The following is a 21902-nucleotide window of genomic DNA, read 5'->3' on the forward strand; positions in this document are numbered from 1 at the left end:
TTTGAAAACCTTTGCTTTCATAAACAATTTTTCTCTTGGATGTGAATTCCAGATTTCCTTCTTCATCTGCAAAGTGCTATATATAAAACAGCACAGATCTGAGGGGAGCAAGTCACCAGACAGGTCTCATGGTTTTTGGTGACTCACACACAGAGCTCAAAGCAAAACTGTAACCTTTATTTTCCAGTTTCTTCAATATACCTGACTCAGCTAATCCATACTTCATTACGAAAGTAGATGTTGAGCAGCAATTGCTTGTAATACTTTGACTGAAAAGGTAGCATGTGAAAAAGCTATTAGTCACAAGGATGTTTTAAAGCTGGATCAGGCATTTCCCATTGAAGAATTAGCTCTTATTCAGTAAGATTCATTGATTTGACATTGTTCTGCATGACATCGTGGTTTCCAAATCGGAGAAAAATAGATTTGATGGATGTACCACTCACTGGATAAGGAATTGGCTGGGTGGTCACACTCAGAGAGGGAGTTACAGTCAATGGCTTGGTGTCCAAGTGGAGATCAGTGATGAGAGGCGTTCCTCAGGGATCAGTGCTGTGTCCGGTGTTTTTTAGCATCTTTCTAGGCAACATGGACAGTGGGATTGAGTGCACCCTCAGCAAGTTTGCAGATAACACCAAGCTGAGTAGTGCAGTTAACATGCTAAAGGGAAGGGATGCTAACAAGAGGAACCTGAGGTGTGCCCATGCCAAATTCATGAAGTTCAACAAGGCCAAGTGCAAGGTCCTACATCTGGGTCAGGGCAATCCCAAGCACAGATACAGGCTGGGTAGAAAATGACATGAGAACAGTCCTAAGGAAGAGGATTTAGGAGTGTTGGTTGATGACAAATTCAAAATGAGCCCACAGTGCACATTTGCAGCTCAGAAGGCCAATTGTATCCTGGGTTGTAGCAAGAGAATTGTGGCCAGCGGGTTGAGGGAGGTGATTCTGTCTCTCTCCTGTGGTCTCATGAGACCCCATCTAGAATACTACACCCAATTCTGGGACCCCCAACACAAGAAGGACATCATGTTCTTGGATTGTGTCCAGAGGAGGGTCATGAAAATTATCAGAGGACTGAAACACCTCCCCTACGAGGACAGGCTGAGAGAGCTGGGCTCTTCAGCCTGGAGAAGAGAAGGCTCCAGGGACACCTTATAGTGGTCTTCCAGTACCTGAAGGGGCCTACGGGAAACCTGGGGAGGGACTTCTTATAAGAGCAGGTAGCAACAGGACAAGGGGAGGTAGTTTTAAACTGGAAGAGGGTAGATTTAGACTAGATATTAGGAAGAAATTCTTTACAGTGAGGGTGGTGAGACAGGTTTCCCAGAGAGGTTGTGGATGCCCTCCACCAGAAGCATTCACGGCCAGGCTGGATGGGGCTTTGAGCAACCTGGTCTAGAGGGAGGTGTCCCTGCCTATAGCAGGGGGGTTGGAACTGGATGATCTTCAAGGTCCCTTCCAACCCAAACCATTCTATGATTCTATTATTTTTCCTCTTCTGCTCTTATTTACTGTTATTTTTTAAAACTTAGTTTTAAACAGTTGCTTCATTGTAATTTGTTCCTTTCCATAAGGCACTCTTTGGGGATGTGTTTAATTGTCTTCCAGGATACACACAAACACAGGGGTTTGCAAAGTTGCAGTTATACTTGTGTGTTCAAAAAGCCGTAGAGCAAGGGAAGTGGCATCCAGCTAGCCCAGCTTTTCAAATACTTCCAAGTACTTGCAAATTGGATATAAAACAGAATGGTGAAAGGAGAAAAAAAGAGGAGGCATGGCCTATTTTTCAAGCACTGTAGTGGATTTAGAAGATCCAGGCTGAGACTTCAGCTCTGCTGTAGGCTTTGTGCTGTTTCTGGCAGGTTGCTGTAACGTGGTTGGAGAACGGCTGTGTTGTTGTTTTGTCAGGAAGACAGATGTAACAGAGCTAAAATACCATTGTACTGATGACAGCAAGAATGCAGTTTCTGATTTGAATGGATGTGTGCATATGCTCTTGCATGTATTTTAGTATCAAAAATTCTATGGTCAAGTGTTAGTTGAGAAAGTCCCCAGTGGAATTCTCTTCTGTTTGATTATGACTTAAGATTTTAACTAGTTTCGAAGGAATCACCTGAACAAGGGAAGACTCAGCTGTTTTGAGCAGGGTAACGCTGATGTCTCTTTCCCTTCTCAAAGGGTATTTGTTGTGCTTTGCTGCAGCATGGGAAGGATTTTTAGATGTCAGACTTTCTTATGCAGCAGGAGAAGCAATTTTTATGTTGAGCTTTTGAATTGCTGAGCATTGCAGAGTTTCCCCAATCTGTAAAATGAAAGGAGTGGAATCTCTTCTGGTTTGTTTTTTCAACCACTGCCTGTGTTTGAACTGTAAGTTCTTTGGGACAGATATTTCTGCACGCACAGTGTCTGTTGTAATATCGTTCTGCTTGGATGTTGGCCCTTATTATTATGAAGAATCAGCAAGTCCAAGTATTTACCTAACCCTAACCCTCTATCAGAAACAAACATTATAGTCAGTTTTTGTTCAAATTCTGAAATCATTTCCAAACAAAACAGTGACCCATAATTACCTAGGAATCTTTCTGGGCTTGAAGCTGAAGCACTACACTGTGACTTGTGATCCCCATGAGTATTTCCACAACTTTACAATGCTGAAATATGGCACACACGCAGCAGATCTGCTGAGCCGTGCTGGAGTGTGTCTGCACTGCAGTTTTTTCCCTTCAGGGAAGTGAGATGCAGAGTTGGCCGAGAGCCCCCACTAGATGCTGCCAGAAGAAGGCATTGGATCCGGCTCTTTGAACTCAGCTCCGCTGCCCTCTTCTTCACACAGGAGGAAGGTTAAGTGTGAGAGACAGACCTGTGCCAAATCCTGCTAAGCGGCTGCTGAGAGGCAGTGGTTGTAATAGAACCCACAGGGGCCACTTGCTCTGGGATTATCCTCCTTGAGCAGTTTCTTTTGGAAGATATCCTCTTGTATAAATGAGAGATTTAGCTCTGAACGTGAAGAACTCGTAAGCACTGCACTTGCCAGTGTTGCATGTGTTGAATAAAGTGTCCCAGGAGGGCAGGGTGAGGGAAGCAGGTATAATCGGCGAAGGGAGAGAGAAAAACAGCCATGGAAGTAAGAGAAGAAGAAGGAATTGGTTTTACACACCTGAGGAAATGCATCCATCAGAAGGCAAAGCCTGGCTTGCATTGGAGATTGCTATCGGCATCTGATAGTGGCGGTGGCATAGGATCAGGAGACCCTCCCACCTTGATACAAACGCACACCATCTGATTTTTTTTCCCACTTTCATTCTTCCCCTCCTTCCTTTTTTCTGCTACCCTTTTTCTGTCTTTGGTTTGGGAAAATGGGTTAATCCCTCTGTTTCCAGGTTGCCTTCAGTACCTACACAAGCTTTCCTCGAATGCCTGTAGTTACAAGAATCTCAGTCAAAAAGGCAGGAAATCTTAAGTGTGTCTAATGTTTTCTGACTTGAACTTCCTTCTCTTCAGTAGAAATTGCTGGATACCTAATTGCTTTTAATTGACAAGTTCTGCTACATGGTAACAATTAGCTTAATAATTTGGTCATCACCCACATCCCTCATAGCAAACTGTTAAAAAAAAAAACAAAATTTGTGCTTCTAAACTTAAGTACCATCAAAAAATAAAAATAAAAAAATCATGAATTTCCAGAGCTGAATGCCCTTATTCAAAAAAATGCTTGCAACCCTGCTGTGAAGTCTGTCTTTTCTGACCACGTAGGTCTGAGCAGACCTTAAAATCACCTTGTGCCTATTAAGGCATGCTATTTTCTGTATTAATTTTGTTTTAACAACTTTCAGTTATGGAATGTGTACAAAATATCATCAATCCTGAGACATCAGCAGGTGTAAGTTAATTTAGTACAAATGCTCCACAACAAGACCGCCAATAGAGGTATATAATTACATACCATTTCAAAGGGAGAGATTCCTAAATTGCCATTCTGCAGCTGGGAGTGGTTTTGAGGTGTAACCTTGAGACTGACTTGTATGTATGAAAATGGTTTTGAAGGCTGAATGATTGGCTATTAGCAGGACAAGACGAAAAATGTTTTTGCCCTGCCAGCTGACCTGCAGATAGAGGCCGGTTTTCCGCAGAGAGGTGCTAGCAGGAAGGAGAAAGGATTATGCAATTTGTTGTTTTAATTTACATATTTATTCAAGTGCATCTTGCCAGCGACCTCCTAAAAGCAGAGCAGGGTCAGATAACAGCACTTCGGCTGACACTGATGGCTGCCAGGAAGTCAGGCTGGGTTGTTCAGGAATGGCAAGGCTGGGATCCTAACCACACAACAGCAGGCAGTGGGGCTGTAGGAAAATAGGAACAACCATCTTTTTGTGATAGCACAGAGCAGTGTTCCTGCTTTTAGCCAGTGGTGATAAATGAGACGTGCTGCTTCTTTGTGATTATTTAATGCTTCTAAGGACGTAGGTGTACTTTTATGCTCTTAAAAATTTAGGGGGAGTTGTTAATGCAGAAGATACTGTAACATAGAGCAGAAGGAATCAGTTGGTTTCACAGTCTTTAACAGCTTAATGGACCCAAGTGTCTTTACCTATTTCTGGATGGCTCATTTGCAGTCTGAGTTTTGCCATAAGGATGGCCATCTCTTTAATACAGATGTGTGATTTATTCACTTATTTGTTTGTTTGTTTATTTAATTCACTATGTTCTCAATTCAGTTCTCTCATTTGTATTAATAAGTAGATAGTGGAATTACATCTTGCCAGCTGAATATTTGAAAAATAATCTGCTCTTATCCAAAAGCTGAAATATAAAATATTCTTGTGGCTTAGTTGGACCTAGTTAGATTTCAATTTGAAAGATAGCACACAGTGGGTTTACTTGCACCATGACACTACAAAGCAGTAACTACTAAATACAAATTTGGGAAAACAATACAATACAAAGTGCTAGCTATATGGAATATGTTAAGAACTGAATTTCCCTTCATCTTCTCTTTGGATTTATTTTTAAAACAGTCCTTTTGTATACCTGGGGACCATCAGCTTCTGCTAGAATGTAAGCAGGGTGAGCCTCTCAGAAGATGCACTCAGCCTTGGAAATAGCAGCGAGTGTAGCAGAAACAGGCTGTCAAGAGCAAGTGAGAAAACCTCACTGCAGTGTTTCCTTGAAGTTCTCTTCCTTTCTTCTCTTTTTTCCTTGTAAAATCTACTACTTTTATAGAATCAGAATATTATTAACCTGCGCTTTAGAGAGATTTTTTTGTATCTTTTTAAGAAATGAATTTAATGATGGAATAGATCTAGATAAGATATGAATATTTATGTTCAGCAGTTTCTTCCCAAGGGTAATGAGTTTTGATGAATTAAGTAATGCTTTAGGCTTTTAAGTACTTCAGTACCGTCTTATTTTCAAAAGATCATCTTACCATATATAAATACAGTTTCTGTGTCGTCACTGCTGTCCTTGTAAACCAGATTCCAGAAGTAGAAGGCAGGAAGGTAATCCAATGTCTCTCTCTTTCCCCCCACCCAGATTACCAGCGCCTGATGACAGTTGCAGAGGGGATCACGACGCTGCTGTTCCCATTTCAGTGGCAGCACGTGTATGTTCCCATCCTTCCTGCCTCCCTCCTGCATTTTCTGGACGCTCCAGTTCCCTACCTGATGGGGCTGCAATCCAAGGAGGGAACCGACCGCTCCAAGCTGGAGCTGCCACAGGAGGTAGGTCTTTGCACTTGGGGTGCTGCTCAAGTACGTAACTGGTGTTTGTGTGAATCCCTGCTGGAAAATACCAGGCCCTGTGTTAAGAAGTGTCTCTGGTACTGTGAAGACTGTTTCCATAGAAGCTCTGGTTTCCAACAGGAGAGAAATGGAGGGGAGAAATTCTCTGTAGATCTTCATAGAATCATAGAATTTCCCAAGTTGGAAGAGATCCACAAGAACCACCATGTCCAGATCCATATGGGACTAATCAAAATCAAGCCCTAAGTCTGACAGCAGTGTCCAAATGTTTCTTGAACTGCAGCAGCTTGAGGCCATGCCCACTGCCCCCACATGCCCACAGGGCAGCCTGTTCCATGCTCACCAACCTCTGGTGCAGAAACTTTTCCTAACACCCAGCTGCCCCATTCCTAACACAGCTCCATGCTGTTCCCTTGTGTGCTTCTGAATTTAGCAGGTGCAGCTAATTATGGCTTCTAAATTCTTCTATTTCTTTCTGTGACAAGTTTCTCTACTTTCCCTACATCACTCACTTGACCATGTTTTGTTATTCTTTCTTTGTGTCACAGACCTATTGGCCCAGAGCTAAGGAACATTTCATTTGGGATGGTCTTTATGAAAGTGATTCTCAGGTGCAATAGCTAGAAGCAATGAAGTTTTCCCTGTCAGCCTTTAAAAAACATGTCCTGTTTTATACCCGCAATTATACCGCCTTGTCCCACCCACATGTGAACCCACGCATTCCAGACTGGGTCAAGGTCTACTACCAGAGCAGTTTTCTGGCCTTAAGGAAACCAAAATTGCAATAGTATTGTGCCTGCGACCCACATAGAAGCTCACTCCAACAATGGCTTTTTGGAATAAGATCTCTACCACTCTTTCCCCAGAGGAAGAAAAAAAAGGCAAGGAGAGGTTGTCCTCTGACTGTCTGTGTTGAGGTCACTGGTGGTAAAGTGAAATGGAGATTTTCCTACATGGAATTTGACCACAATGTTCAAAACTGCTTCTTGTTTTAACTTGGCCGCTGATGATTCTCCACATTGCAAAATCTTTGGGATATTGCTAGCCTGTTCCATCTTCCAGATGGTGACTGCTTTAGGGGCCATCTCTTGAGCAAGCTGTATCTTTTAAATTGGGTTTCTTCTTAAAATGAGTGAGAACACTAAGAGTAACATTTTGCATGGCTGCAACGTCTCACATCTTCAGCACTGCAGCACCCAGACCTCTCCTGGAAGCAGGAGCTTGCAGTGGGCACTCCTACTGAGCAGGCAGTGGGAGCATCAGCAAAGGAGTGTGTGCAAGAGGGTGAGCTTATGTGTGGAAGTTGATGGATTAACACAGGGCAAAGGTAATGTGGTTTTTAATTAAGGTTTATTTCAGGTGTTGGGTGGAGTTGACAGATTCTTATCTTAGGTGGCATGTAACAATACAAATCAGATCTTACCTCTTCGATGCAGTGGCCCGATTTATGAAATTCATACAGCCTTGGAAATGAAGCTGGTATCTAGCTATGCTTTTTAGTAAAACCATGTTAATGTTACGTAATTACTGTATTAAGTTATTAGTCATATGCTTTTAGTTAGCAGATTAAGCTGTCATTTTCCTTAAATTAAAATTTTAATGTGATAGGCTTGCAGTATCACCAGAATAACAAATTGAATATTTCCAGTGAGAGAACAGTAAGTGCAGGGTGTGAAGAAGCACCCTGTGACAATGTTTAATAATTGGGTAAAAAAGAACAGTCCAGCATTTATGGAAATCATAGATCCAGTAAATGTGGGAGAAGAAAAGGAGACATATTGATTGGGGAAATCAAGGAATCTCAAATTCCTCTAGACAATTAAAAAATAATCCTTCAACATACAAGCCATGATGAAGCACTGTTTGCTTTAGCATTCCTTTATTCTTCAGGCCGGAGGCTGGCTTGTCAAGCTCTTGGTCTAAATATAAAACATTTGTATGTCAGAGATAAAAATTCTAACAACTGGCCATCGTGCTGTCTTAAGGTTACTAATCTCTCTGCATTAACTTTAATCATCAGATGTTTTTGAAGACAGAAGTGACACCAATTCCCCAAGGGTTTTCTGAATCCATGTCTCATTTTTCAAATTTTGTAAATGATATGCAGAGCTGAAATTAAAAAGCCTTTGAAATGAAATATTGATGTAGATAAGAAGGCAGTCCCTGAGCTGAGGAGCAGTAGCGACACATCCGCAACTCTTTAATGGCTGTGCAGTTAAGTAAAGCAAATTGTTTTGTATGAAGGAATGCTGTTCTTTGTACAGTCCTAATTTTGTATGAAAAACTAAGCTGAGGGGACACTTATGCCAGATGAATCCTAATACCCCTTAAGTATTAATGCAAAGTGCCATGAATGTCACACGCGTCCCTGAAATATGCAGAACATTATAACCGTGTTTGCCGTGGAGTATATTGCCCTATTGAAAATTTTTTTAGAAAAGGAGGAAAACAAATCCTTTCCATTCACAAAATCTGCAGGTAATCCTGCAGGGTTCTGTGAGAAGCAGAGAGCAGGCAGCGTGCCTTACAGAACCCAGAGGAGCCGGGGCAGCGGCTGAGTCACACTAACACAGACCTGTTCCTGCTGCCCCGCCAGTGCCTGCAGCTGGGGTGAAGCCCGTCAGAGATCAGTTCCCTGGGAATCTGAGTCGCTTTAACATTTTACTCAGCATGGTGCACTCAGTGAATTTCGGATGTAAGCCACAGTTCAGAAGATCAGTTTCAGATTTTCCTCCCGCTATTATTCCTAAGGGTGCTCTTGCAATGTAATTAATTTTTATGTAGGGTGCTTCCCTCCCCCCGACTGCTTGAATCTGCTCTGCTAAATTCATGTCTCCACTTAGCTTTAATCTTATGGGCTGAGATCCATCTCCATGCACAGAAAAGCTGTCTGAGAGCATTCTGTTTATATCTCAGGCTGAGCAGTTTCCAAGATTAAAAGCTAGAAGCAGAGGGATGGGGGGAGTGGGGAAATAGGGTTTGGTCCCACTTGAACGGGGTGTAGTCAGGCATGATCTTTACCATGACTTTTTCACTCAGAGGGTGGTGACACACTGGAACAGGTTGCCCAAGGAGGTTGTGGATGCCCCATCCCTGGAGGCATTCAAGGCCAGGCTGGATGTGGCTCTGGGCAGCCTGGTCTGGTGGTTGGTGACCCTGCACATAGCAGGGGGGGTTGAAACTAGATGATCTTTGAGATTCTTTTCAACTCAGGCCATTCTACGATGCTATGATTCTGTGATCCCAAAGGATCCCAAAGGATACTGTAGGGAACCTGCTTTGGCAGGGGGGTTGGACTCGATGATCTCTGGAAGTCCCTTCCAACCCCTACAATTCTGTGATTCTGTGATTCTGTGATTTAAGGATTTGCATGGGACCCTCTTGTGTATCGTCACTCCATCATCATCTTTCTCAGTTAAATCCTTGCTCCTCAGTAACTGCAGAGGTTCCTACAGAAGCTCTGGATAAAATGAACGCAGCCTCGGGATGCCATGATTCACACAGCTTGTGGTTATACAAGCTGGGAAGTGGTGCTGCGCATCCCAACTGCTGCTACACCCCTCGCTGCGCTGGGAGGGGATGTGGAGGTTTTGCAATAGGAAGCTTAGGATCTGTGAATCCTGGGGGAATGAACCAAGGAGGCTTTACTCAAATATTAAATCACTCTCATCCACTTGGTCCTCAACCTTACTGAAGTCACTCTTAGTGATTTCAGACACACTAGGTCTCTTGCAAATATGTGCTGTTATCCTTTTGTCTGGACACATTCTGGGGAAACAGGGCTACTTAGAGAACCAAATTCAGTGCTGAATGTCTGTTTTGAAACCCTTCTTCATATTTCAGGCAAACTTGTGCTTCGTGGACATCGATAACCATTTCATCGAGCTGCCAGAGGAATTCCCCCAGTTTCCCAACAAGCTGGAGTTTATCCAGGAAATCTCCGAGGTCCTCCTTCAGTTTGGAATCCCTCCGGAGGGCAACCTGCACTGCAGTGACAGTGCCACCAAACTCAAGAACCTGGTCCTTAGTGACTTGGTGAACGACAAAAAGAATGGGAACATCCCTGGCAATGCCCTCAACATGTATGAGCTGCTGAAAGGCAACGAAACCATCGCCCGCCTGCAAGCTCTCGCCAAGAGGACAGGCGTGACGATGGAGAAGATGACCATCACAGCTCCCCTCACAGAAAAAGAGAAGGATGTAAAGTTGCAGTGTGAGGAAGTGGAGCTCAGGGACTACAAACTGAACGTGCAGCTCCGTGAGGTGTTTGCCAACCGCTTCACACAACTATTTGCAGACTACGAGGCATTCGTCATCCAGGCTGCCCCCGATCTGGAGTCGTGGCTGACCAACAGGGAACAAATGCAGAACTTCGACAAAGTAAAAATTGCTCTGTGTTTATTTTGATACCTGAAAGTGCTTTTGGGAGGTGTGGGACAATAGCCATATTATGTATATGTAGCCTAGATACTCTTTAATCCTCCCTTCTTTGTCTGCCTCTTTGAGAGATTCATTTGCTTTGATTACACGGTACCAGGGCTGTCTGCCAAAGTAAATTGGTGTGGGTCCACTGAGCCACTCAGAGCTGTCCTGGTGGGTTGCAGCCTTGCTGCTGCCTGGCTGATGGGGCTGTCCTGTGGGTTTTCTGAACAGCAGCAATGGAAAAGCAATTTTTTTTTTCCTTTTCCTTTGTTGATTGGAGAGGTACACACACAAGACAAATAGGGAGTCCACTTTTCTATGTTTCTTGTTTCCTAAACAATAGGGCTTTTGGTTAACATGTAGTCCAGTTCTGCAGAAGGTTATCGTATTATTATGTCAGTAGAGTACTGTTGTGGCTCCACTATAGTGTGTACATAAGAGTGAAAAAATAGGTGAGTTCAGAAATGGGGAAATAAGTAGACTGTGGGTTAGCAAGAGGAATGAGAATTTTTTGTGAGCTTGCACAATTATTATTTCTGAATGATTTTTCAAAGTAAATAATGCTTTTAGCTATCAGCTTTTATAGATACAAGTCCTACTCTGAGGAGAACGTCAGAGGGATAAATGGTGAGGAATAGACTAAATATTGATTTCAGTCAACTTTTGGCCACTTAAAAAAGAAAAAGAAAAGCTGCCGTATCTTTTCTTGGTGTTGTTTGTACTTGGGTGTTGAGCAGAGTGGCATTCAGAAGCAGTTTGTTTATACAGGCTGTGCTAGTACTTGTACAATACAATGGGCTTTTAAGGCGAGAGTTTTCAAAACTCAGAGATTTAGGCAGATGCTCAATTTTAATTGGAATTTCAAGAGTAATTCTCCCATTTAATTTCACAAAAGAACATGAGCTGAATTGCACTGAGCACCTCTACATACACATGGCACCTCTGTGAGCAAGCAGGTATGTGCAGACCAGAGGCACACACAGGTTGCGTATGGCTCATACCTGTAGGCAGTAGCCATCAGACTTCTTTGAAAAAGCTGGCAGCACAGGTATTCCTTCAGCAGCTCCATATTCCAATCGCTTGAGCTGTCCCAAAACTCCTTCTTCCTCACAGTAGTGACCAAAGGGGTGATGCATGAGACAGACACCTCTGTAGCTGGATTCCATCCTCTCTGAGGGGTGTTTCTGTGTTGGGAAGCCTTGCTCAAGCCTCCCTGATGGCTGCTGCACCAGTTCACTGTAGGATAGCTCATCATGTCAAGGCATGGCATGAGCGTGGCACTGATGCTCTGCTCTGTATTTCAGGCTTCCTTCCTCTCGGACCAACCTGAGCCTTACCTCCCATTCCTATCGCACTTCATTGAGACGCAGATGTTTGCAACCTTCATAGACAACAAGATAATCTCCCAGTGGGAAGAAAAGGACCCTTTTCTGCGAGTTTTTGACTCTCGAATTGAGAAAATAAGGCTATATAATGTAAGGGCTCCTGCATTGCGGACATCCAATTATCAGAAGTGCAGCACTCTGAAGGAAGCAGGTATGTTCAGATGGTGAATAAAATATTCAGAAGTACAGTGTCAGCCACAAGCACATACAGGTCCTCAGTCATCTGAGTGCTCAAACTACCTGAGCAGCACTCCTCAATGTCATTATTTCCTTAGGCAAAATCTTCAGTGGGCTTTTACACACTAAAGACAGCAGAAGCCCCCATCTTTCCTTCAAGCCCCCTTGTGCATCTAATAATCCCAGCCAAGCCCCAGGAGGAAGCTTACTTCATCCCCTTCCAGGCAGCTCACGTCTGTCCATGGCAGGGCTTCCCTTTACTGCACAAGTGGGACCAGCGCCAGCCACACCAAGCCTTGGCACTTGAGACGTTCACCTCATCTCCCCCTTTCCATAAAAAGGACAATTTTTGGCTTAGGCCGTTTGACTAGAGCAGCAGGAGGTGTTGGGGACATAATTGTACATGGCACATTTGGTGGCTCCTGCAGTAGGGGTGCTGCTATACTCGCAGGACACATTTTTCAAATTATACTCCAGTTTCGTACTGTGTGAGCATTTAATTTCCAAGTAATGCAGAAAAATTTTACTCTACAGTTCATTGGGGCACAAATTAATGAACCGAGTCAAGCGCATTTCTTTTGGGTTTTTTTGTTCATTTTCTGATTTATTAAGAACATCTTACCTGTTACAAATGTGACAGAAATAAATCCTATCTCTGATTAACCCTTTCTCTTTAAAAACAATTCTAATTTGCAGGTTGCCTGTCTATTCGGCGTCTAGTTTTGGTAGATATTGTGGCACCGGAGCCTCATTTTCTGTCTCTTGAAATGCAGCAAGCTGATAGTAATGCCAGCTTTATTTCATATTTACCACTCAGGCACACATGAGCCCAGCATCAGCACTCGTTTGTTTAACCCACTGTTTTTGAAACCCCCCAAACCCTCTGTCCCTCACTACCCAGTCCTTATCTCCAAAAGAAAACCATGCAGAGAGACTTTTCTTAGGAGGAGAAAAGCTCCTGAGTTTCTGATGATAATGTGTGTAAATCTTATGACAGTTTCTTCTCAGTCACAGTTGTATAAAATAGGAAATGAATTCTTTGTTGTTCTGGACAAATGGAAAATGGATTTAGCTTCCCCATCCTGCATTTATATTCACAGTCATGACATGCTGAAAGAATGGCTCTGCCCATTAATGGATGGGCTGAGAGAGCTGAATACTGAAGTTGTTAATTCACTGCTCTGATCTCCCCCACTCACCCCCTCTCCCCACTCTGTTAGAAGCTCATCTGACACAATGTTGAGAGGCTGATGGGCTGGATTTGCATTCTGCCAGAGAGCTGAGGTGAAACCCTCAGGCCACATCATGACCAAACTCTGCTGGCCTCAGAGGGGTTTCCATGGAGCCCTCTCTGCCCTTGTCAAAGCCTCTGGCCTGTCCAAATGTCTGCTCACCTCCCTTGCCCTGCTCACCCCTCAGGCCTTGCTAACTGTCCTGCTTTCTGAAGGCTTGTCATCAGTGCTGGCACCTCCTCTCTCAGGAGAAGGGTAGTTTCAGTGCCAGACCTTTGTTGAATTCCAGTATTGCCCCAGCATGTCTGTCCGAGGAAGCATTCCTCTGGCCAAGTGAAGTGCCCAGCCCTCACAGGGAGCTGCTCCTGTCCCATCGGGTCCCAGCTGTCCACACAAAGAGGCAGTGTGGCCAAACACCAAGCTACAAGGAAGCTTGCACTGCCCTTGTCAGCAAATAATACATCCCATTCCCCAGCTCTACCAGCTAACTTGTTTGTCTCAGCACCACTGGTATGCAGTATGAAAACTAAAATCCAAATAACACAGTAACACTTTTGTAAGCGACAGATTTCAAGGACTAAAACGAGTGTTTAACTTCTTAGAGACTTACTCGAGATAAGAGCATGACTACTTCTGTTGTAGTAGCTGGATAACATGATTGTTGACATATGGGTGTAACTTGCAGCCCAGTCCATTGAGCAGCGGCTGATGAAGATCGATCACACCGCCATCCACCCGCATTTACTTGATATGAAGATTGGCCAAGGGAAATATGAACAAGGATTTTTCCCAAAGTTGCAATCAGATGTCTTAGCAACGGGACCTACCAATAACAAGTAAGCAGGCTTCTTATTTTCTGAATTTGAAAGCGGGTTTCTGTTCTGAAAGATCCACACCAATAGACAGCAGTCTGAACTCTGGTTGGTCTCTCAGTACTATTTTCTGTTTTAGTAGTAGACACCATGTCTTCTCATACATATTCTTAGTTCTATCATTGTCATAATAAATTTGTAATTAGTTTTCTGTTTTGCACTGAATAGGATAATTTGGAAACCCAATAAATAATCCAGTTTATGAAAGAAATTTTGACATGCAGAATGAAAGTAGCGTCCACTCTGTTCCTTTCTTTTCCTTTATCTGTTATTATATGCCCCAAAGATTTTTACAGCTCTTTCAGTTTCCAGACTGGAATAACCTGGAAAAAATAACTCCGTGAGGATGGAGAATATGAGGTTCTGCATCTGGGTTACTCTTCTGAATCCAGTGAGGTTCTGTACTGTGCTTTGATCAGAAGGTAGGGGATACCTATAGCTGTAGAATCAATCATATCATTATGTAGTTAATTTGACTAATGTAAAGTGAGAACCTGTAGCAACTAATGAACATGACTTTAATATAGATATAATGGAGAGTAAGTGCTTTATGTTACTTTCTTTTCCTTCCTCCAAAACCCAGGAGGGAGATTATTTCCCCTCATACTTCAAAACTTGAATATTTGTGCATCAGTGATTACTACTTACAAAATGACAAGCTCAGGCCCTAGCTTCCAGTTTTGTTGATACATCAAGATGGAGCACAGATAAATCCAAGAGCTCCTAAAATTATGATTGTTCAAATTTTGAAAGCTGTCTCATTCCAGAAAAGCATGCATATGCTGCTCTAAGCTCCTCTGTGAGGTGCCCACTTAGCTCTATTTATATACCTTTTGTGCCCCCCAGTGCTAGCTAATCCTATTTTAATAGCCTGTTATGCAAAAGACTTGCAAATGATAAATTAAGATATCCATGAGCACTGAATGTTTAAAGAATTGCAATTAGTTTTCGAGTTAACACCCACAAAAATTAAAGGATTCTTTGTAACCTAATTGCAAACCAAGAAAGAAGTTTACAGGTAACGTTCTTTAGAGAAATCAAAGATATCTTCAGCTTCTGGGAGATGCTGTGTTTAGCAGTCTGTCTTTTATCCGTATGCTAAGTTTCAGTTTTAGAGTATCAGCGATAGCATGAGCATTCCCAGCCTTCTCAAAGTCGTTTATATGTTCAGGCCCTGTCACAGTATCTCAGTGAATTTCTCATTGAATAATCATTAAACTAAAAACAGCTTTCTCGCACTTTCTGAGATGCTTCTGTTAGATTTGTGCCTACTCTAAAATGGGAATTTAACTCCTTGAGTGGTAATTTTGATGTAGGTAGCAGGTTCTGCTCTTCAAATTACAGCGTGTTTCAGAATTTGTAAATACCAAAATCCCATTACTTACTGCAAAGTGATGTCAAAGTGACAAATGCTTGGAGTTCCTCCAGTCATATATTGCCAAAAAGCTTTGTAATTGGAAAATCTCAAGACCATCTGTTTATATCTTTCAGCTTCCTGGCATTTTATGTGAGCAGCTGAGAGGACTCTCTCATTTAAGACATGTAATTCTGCTGAATTTACACCCATGGATAAAATAGATGGCCTTTTCCTGCTCTCTGCAAATACAGCGTCATTCTTTTGACCACAAAATCAATTGAACTGTAGTCTTCCATTAATTTGAATATCCCAGTGTGTGCTTCTTGGGGATATGTCATATTTGCACACAGGACTCAGCCTTTGAGTATGGGCTTGGGGGAAGAGAACATTCCAGCTGTATCCCCATGCACTTCAGTTATAGTTAACGTGTGTGCTCATGATGTTACCTAGCTCTTCCCTTCCTGCATCCAGGCAGAGCACTGAAGGTACCTCTGTAACAGAGGTGCTGTTATATGTGTAATGTATTACATGTAAGTCAGGAATATAATGCACAGAACAAACATTTTTAGTGCCTTTAGTCCTAGGCCCTGTACGTGATCCCAGACAACCCATTGCTCGGACAGGCAGAAACTTTGTTTGGAAGAGGAGGTGTTCGGCTCTTGCTTGTAGGTTATGGAAAGCAGGGCTTGGGGACAGAGAGAGGGCTGGCAGTCATGTTGGATCGCTTCCACCTAAATGCAGCTGGGAACAAATATTGGTCACATTACCATGTAGAAGAGTTAAAACACTGAGGTCTGTCATAAAATGAAGTCTAATGGCGTTTCATCTGTCAGCCTGTGGCCATGCTCAGCAGTGTGATTTGCCCCACTTCTGTCATTGCCTCCTCTTCTGCCATGATGTCCTTTAGAAGACTGGATGGGGGGTGGACCTGTGCTCCTGTAGCCCTAACTAGCTTGCTAATCTGCTTGCTCACTTGCAGGTTGGCAGGGCAGCTCCTGTTGCATGAGCTACCATTCTGGCCAGCTCATTCAGACGGCAGGTGCCTGCTTGGTGTCATTAGGGATGCTGGGTACCTCTTTCCCTGGCTGGTTAGGAACTGTCTTGCTCAGATGAGTGGAAATCTCATTGACACTAACTCCAAATTCATTCTTACTGAAAAGAAATGAAAAATTAGCATAAAAAGACCCAGCAGCCCTCCATGTAATTGAAGAACAAGCTCCCAGAAATACCATTTCTAACCATCTTTTTTTTATCAGAACTGATGGAACATGGAAAGACTTTAACTGCAGAATATGTAGATCTTAACTTTCATGAAAGGTGGGAACTATTGTATCCAAATATTTGTTTAAATAAATATATTTTTCTAGACTTTTCTTCCTGACCATATTCCAAATGGTGTGAAAACACCCTGCAAGACATTTTGAGTGTCTTTGCATACCGACACTGAAGCCTAACAATTGGTCTCACACCAACCACAACCCCCCATAATATAACTCTGAAATAAGCTATGAAAGCACTCCATGGTGCAAAAAGATGTTATGCTTTATTGTCTCAGCTATACTTAACAGTGGGTGGTGCTGAATCAGCTTATCGGATGAGTATTTTCAGAAGTTCTTTCCTCAGAAATCTTTAGCTATTTACTGGTAAAGGATACCACACATCATCCCAGCCAACAGCAATTAAGGAAAAAAACAAACAATGAAAAAACCAGAAAACAGAACTCGGTCGGTTTTCACATCAGGTATCAACGTCCAGCTTAGGGGGACTCATTGTGCACCCATTGCCTTTGATACATCCCCCACTACATGGGAAAACTTTCTAAATCTACAGGCAGCATCTGCAGCTTCCTTTGGGTTCAGCAACATCCCGTCCACGATGCTGTGGCCTCTTAAAGCAGCAACTTTTGCCAAAGTCTTCCTAGAAAGCATCCTGGAAGGAAACAGGCTGCAATCATTTGGGCAATTTGTCTGCTAGCCTAGAAAAGAGCAGCATTTCCAGTGCTATCTTTCTCTTTTTTGAGCATCAGCACCACAATATTGTGGTTTCTGTTTTCCCCTATTCCTTCCCTGCATGTGTTTTCTGCCAGGCTTTTAAAATTGGAGCTGGTACTCCACTGGCTGATACATTTGCAACGATTCAGGAAAGGAATTTGAATGACAAAAAGGCAAGCGGAGTAAACACTTCATGGTTTTTGATTAGCTAATTGTTAAATTATGGTGTATATGCTTACAGTGCAGAATTAGAACAATGAAGCAAGCTGTGTTTTCAATCTAATTGATTACATTGTAACTTAATTTGTACTAAGAAGCTTGATAAATGAGATTAAATATTGCAGAGGAAAACACTGATTGCATGTCAAACATGGGAGTATATTAGCATTCTGGCAATTTGTAGCAAATGCCCACAGAGAGCAACTGAAATGATTTTTTTCCTGAACTTCTTATTTTTTCTTTCTTCCTTTCTTCCTTTCTTCCTTTCTTCCTTTCTTCCTTTCTTTCTTTCTTTCTTTCTTTCTTTCTTTCTTTCTTTCTTTCTTTCTTTCTTTCTTTCTTTCTTTCTTTCTTTCTTTCTTTCTTTCTTTCTTTCTTTCTTTCTTTCTTTCTTTCTTTCTTTTCTTTTTCTTTTTCTTTTCTTTTTCTTTTTCTTTTTCTTTTTCTTTTTCTTTTTCTTTTTCTTTTTCTTTTTCTTTTTCTTTTTCTTTTTCTTTTTCTTTTTCTTTTTCTTTTTCTTTTTCTTTTTCTTTTTCTTTTCCTTTTCCTTTTCCTTTTCCTTTTCCTTTTCCTTTTCCTTTTCCTTTTCCTTTTCCTTTTCCTTTTCCTTCCTTCCTTCCTTCCTTCCTTCCTTCCTTCCTTCCTTCCTTCCTTCCTTCCTTCCTTCCTTCCTTCCTTCCTTCCTTCCTTCCTTCCTTCCTTCCTTCCTTCCTTCCTTCCTTCCTTCCTTTCTTTTTCTTTTTTTCTTTGTTACAGTATTACAGAATGTCTTAAATTATCTTTTTTATTTTTTGGCCTTCCTCTTCATTTTAGCTCATTTTTTCCAACTTCTTTATCCATGCCCTGTGCATTTTCCCTTTCTTGGCCACATCCCTCTTCTGAGTTCTTTCCCTTTGTTCTCTAGCATCCTGTGAACTTAGTGCTTTTATCTGCCCTCTGTGTCCCTTGTTACCTGCAGCGACCCTCAAAAGATGGCGCAACACAAGTCTTCAAGCAGAAATCCCTTTGGAGTTGGCCTCCTAACCTCAGGAATTACATATGTGATATATTATCCATAACGTAGATTTCATAATATATGATTGCTTTCTCCAAGTTTTTGTCCCTGTGCTGTGTTTTGCTGAACTCATGGCTGTGTCAGTATTTATCTGTTAAAGCCACATACCACAGAATCACAGAATGGCCTGGGTTGGAAGGAACCTCAAGGATCATGAAGCTCCAACCCTTCTCACTGCAGGCAGAGCCACCAACCTCCCCATTTCATACCAGACCAGGCTGCCCAGGGCCCCATCCAACCTGGCCTTGAACACCTCCAGGGACGGGGCATCCACAGCCTCTCTGGGCAGCCTGTTCCAGCACCTCACCACTCTCTCTGTAAAGAACTTCCCCGACATCCAACCTAAATCTTTCCTCCCTCAACTTAAAACCATTTCCCTTTGTCCTGCTGTTATCTACCCTTGTAAAGAGTTGATTCCCCTCCTGTTTGTAGGCTCCCTTTAGGTACTGAAAGGCTGCAATGAGGTCACCCTCCAGGCTGAACAAGCCCAGCTCCCTCAGCCTGCCTTCACAGGGGAGGTGCTCCAGCCCTCTGATCATTTTGTGGCTTTCCTCTGGACTCTCTATGACAGCTCCTTGTCTTCTTGTATTGGGGTCCCAGACCTGAACTCAGTACTCCACATGAGCCCCACAAGGGCAGAGTAGAGAGCGACGATCACCTCCCTGTCCCTGCTGGCCACCCCTCTTCTGATAGGTCCATTACTGAGATTCAGGCAATAGTGTGATTCAGATGAGTGCAGCCCTGCAGCATCACCATTCAACTTTGCTAAATATCTATATGATGGTAGAATTCATTCAGGCTTTAACTAAGTTATTTTTTGTATGACAAATAATCTGTGTGCCTTGCAGTGAGTGTTCTGTATTGTACATGCTTTTTCTTTCTCCCTACATGTTGGTTGTTGTTTTAAGGCTGGGAGTCATTAATGAAGCTTTTATTTTTCTTAAATCAAGCCAGACAATTGCACTTTCAAATGGCAGGGAGTAGCATCTCTGCAGTGCATCTCAATGAGTAAGACATGAGTCAGCACCGAGCCACCACACACAGCACTGATGTTATTTAAAGCTGGCAAGCAGTAGAAGCTCAATTTTTAAGTTTGAATATCTGTAACAAGTGGCTACTATACATTAAGTAACCTAATGGAGCAAACCACCGACAGGTGCAATGGAGTTGCTAACTGCTTGTGTTCATTTTTGAGAACAAATTGTGAATGGCTTTGAGAACCTGTGCTTAAAAACAGTTTCTGAAATAGGAATTACGTGCTGTGGAAACTTAGAACTGAACGGGTGCTCTTTCTGCATGCTGATTCTTGGCTCAACCTGTGTGAGGCAGTAAATGAACAATTAATTTCTTTCAGTTAATGTACCATTTTATGACAACTATGCAGACTTAAAGTTTACAGGGAAATATGTGTGCCAAACCCTGTACCTCTCGTCTCTTTACTGTGCCTTTTCCCTGGGCAGTGCTGCTGCCTCAAGTTTGCAGCCAGCATCCATTCTGGGCAGTGGCTGATCAGGTCTGAGGGTGACCCTAGCTGATTGTTCCCAGCTGACTGTTGCTTGCAGAGGATGGTGGTGTGGGTGCCACTCTTCACTATCACTTCTCACATAATGTGCTTAGAAAGCCTTTAGGATGAGGGGGGTAAGGGATAGCAAGATATGGAGAGATGAACGCACAGCTGCAGCTCAGCATGTCCAGGCTGCTGTTTTGCTAGACTGGTTTCTGACAGTTACACTTTGATGCTGACTGTATTTCCTTTTATTACAGAAATCAAGCATCACAGGTTAAGTGGTGTGTTTTACAAGTGCCATCTTTACAGATCCTCCACCCCTTGCAAACCTGCTCCTAAGCTTGTTGAGTCTAATTTGGCATCAAACAATACTGATTTCACTGTTGACCTTACAGCCTTCATATTGAAGACACTTCATGTTGAAGAGCCTTTTGTTTTATTTCTCTGTATTAAACAGCATGCAATCTTCCCACGTCCCTCTTCTGAAACAGCACTCCTTTTCACAGTCCCTGAAGGTGAAGCGTGTTTATCTTTGGATACAGGCATCAGGAGATAAGGACAGACTGCCAGAAAGAGCTTTCTCTGTCCCTGCTCCATGTAGGCAGCATGCACCACAGCACCTGAGCTGGTGCTTGGAGCAACACCTCTGCTGCTGGGAATAACTGAAATACCTCAAATGGGATTTCAGCAGCCCTAGAGGAGGTGCTGATGGCTTCCTTTCAGAAATACTTGGAGTGGCTGAAGGGTGAGGAGGGGTAATTTAACATGTGATCTGTGCTGATGAGGGGCAGAGCCAGTGGTTCTTTTGATATTTAAGCATTATTTCCAGAAAATTCTGTGTGGCCCAGTAAAGAAAAGGCTTAAAAAGATTTAGCTGCTTAATGCTGCTTATCTGCTGTTAGATCTTCACCAAATCTCCCGGAGAGATTCAGAGCAGCATCTGAGTGCACCGACCTTACTCAGTACCCAGTAGCTTTCCTTCCCTCACCTGGTGCTTGGGGACACGGGGACATGCAGCTTGCCATACGTGTCATTGCCCCACCTAATGAGTAGCCATCACTTCTTCATAAAGGGCTAATGATCTTTCCGCTTGTATGCTGAAAATGTTCAAACAGTTCTGACTAATAATCTGGAGAATGCTCTGTGCACTCTCCCAGCCGGCAGGAATTAACTGGAAATGCTTTAATGATGGTCTATTACTTGTAATTATTCTGTAGGTTTTGTTCTGCTTTCACCTTCAGTGAGACGTGTTCCCTCAAAGGACGCTCGTAGCAGTTCTTAAATCTTTCAGTAACGGCAGGAAAGCTGTTGGAAGGGGATCAAATCAGAATGCAGAATATGAATCAGAGCAGAAAAATGTGATAATAGATAGTACATGATTTATAACATAAATTTCAATTATTGACATTCTGTTATCTGAAATGTAAGCATGATATTAACTAACATTAAATGGAAGGAGTCTAGAGCTAGGTAAACAAAGTCAATTCTGCATCTGCTATCCTCTGTTTCTAGGTGTTGAGTTTTTGTTATATTTCAACTTGCTGAGATGAGCAAAAAGCAGTTTTCTTCCACTCTCAGTCATCTAATAAGGTGTTGGGTGTTGCTTTTGCAAAAAAAAAAAAAAAAAAGCTATGATTAATTAAAGTCACAGGCTGCATATTTTAAGATTTCTGAGGAGGTGAAAAGACACTTATGTCAGTAATGCATTCCTCTGAGAAGGTATAAATGTCTCCTGTTCAAACACCTATTTAGTTACCAGAGACGTGAGGCTACAGAGCTCTAAAAATAAATTCCTTGTCATATGAGTTGGTGAAGTGCTGAACCATAATTGCATGCAGACCCAGATGTTTATTTCTTACTCTGTTTTTGTTTTCTTGATGGTATTTGGAAGGTGGGAAGACACTTTATTTCCAACCATAAAAATGTCAGTTCCTATGTATTT

General features: G+C 42.5%; 1 protein-coding gene across 4 annotated transcripts in view; it reads left to right on the forward strand.

The window, feature by feature from the left end:
- Positions 1 to 21902, forward strand: part of DENND5B (DENN domain containing 5B) — a 112045-nt gene that overhangs the window by 63359 nt on the left and 26784 nt on the right. For 2 of the 4 annotated variants that reach the window (XM_048934308.1, XM_048934309.1), the window contains 5 exons: positions 5536 to 5723; positions 9588 to 10124; positions 11471 to 11702; positions 12425 to 12511; positions 13646 to 13796. In XM_048934308.1, the coding sequence (XP_048790265.1) occupies positions 5536 to 5723; positions 9588 to 10124; positions 11471 to 11702; positions 12425 to 12511; positions 13646 to 13796 (1195 nt within the window). The remainder of the gene's footprint in view (positions 1 to 5535; positions 5724 to 9587; positions 10125 to 11470; positions 11703 to 12424; positions 12512 to 13645; positions 13797 to 21902) is intronic. The other 2 variants (XM_048934310.1, XM_048934311.1) reach the window with 1 other exon arrangement.

This window comes from Lagopus muta, chromosome 1, assembly GCF_023343835.1.
Source record: "Lagopus muta isolate bLagMut1 chromosome 1, bLagMut1 primary, whole genome shotgun sequence".
Taxonomy (NCBI): Eukaryota; Metazoa; Chordata; class Aves; order Galliformes; family Phasianidae; genus Lagopus; species Lagopus muta.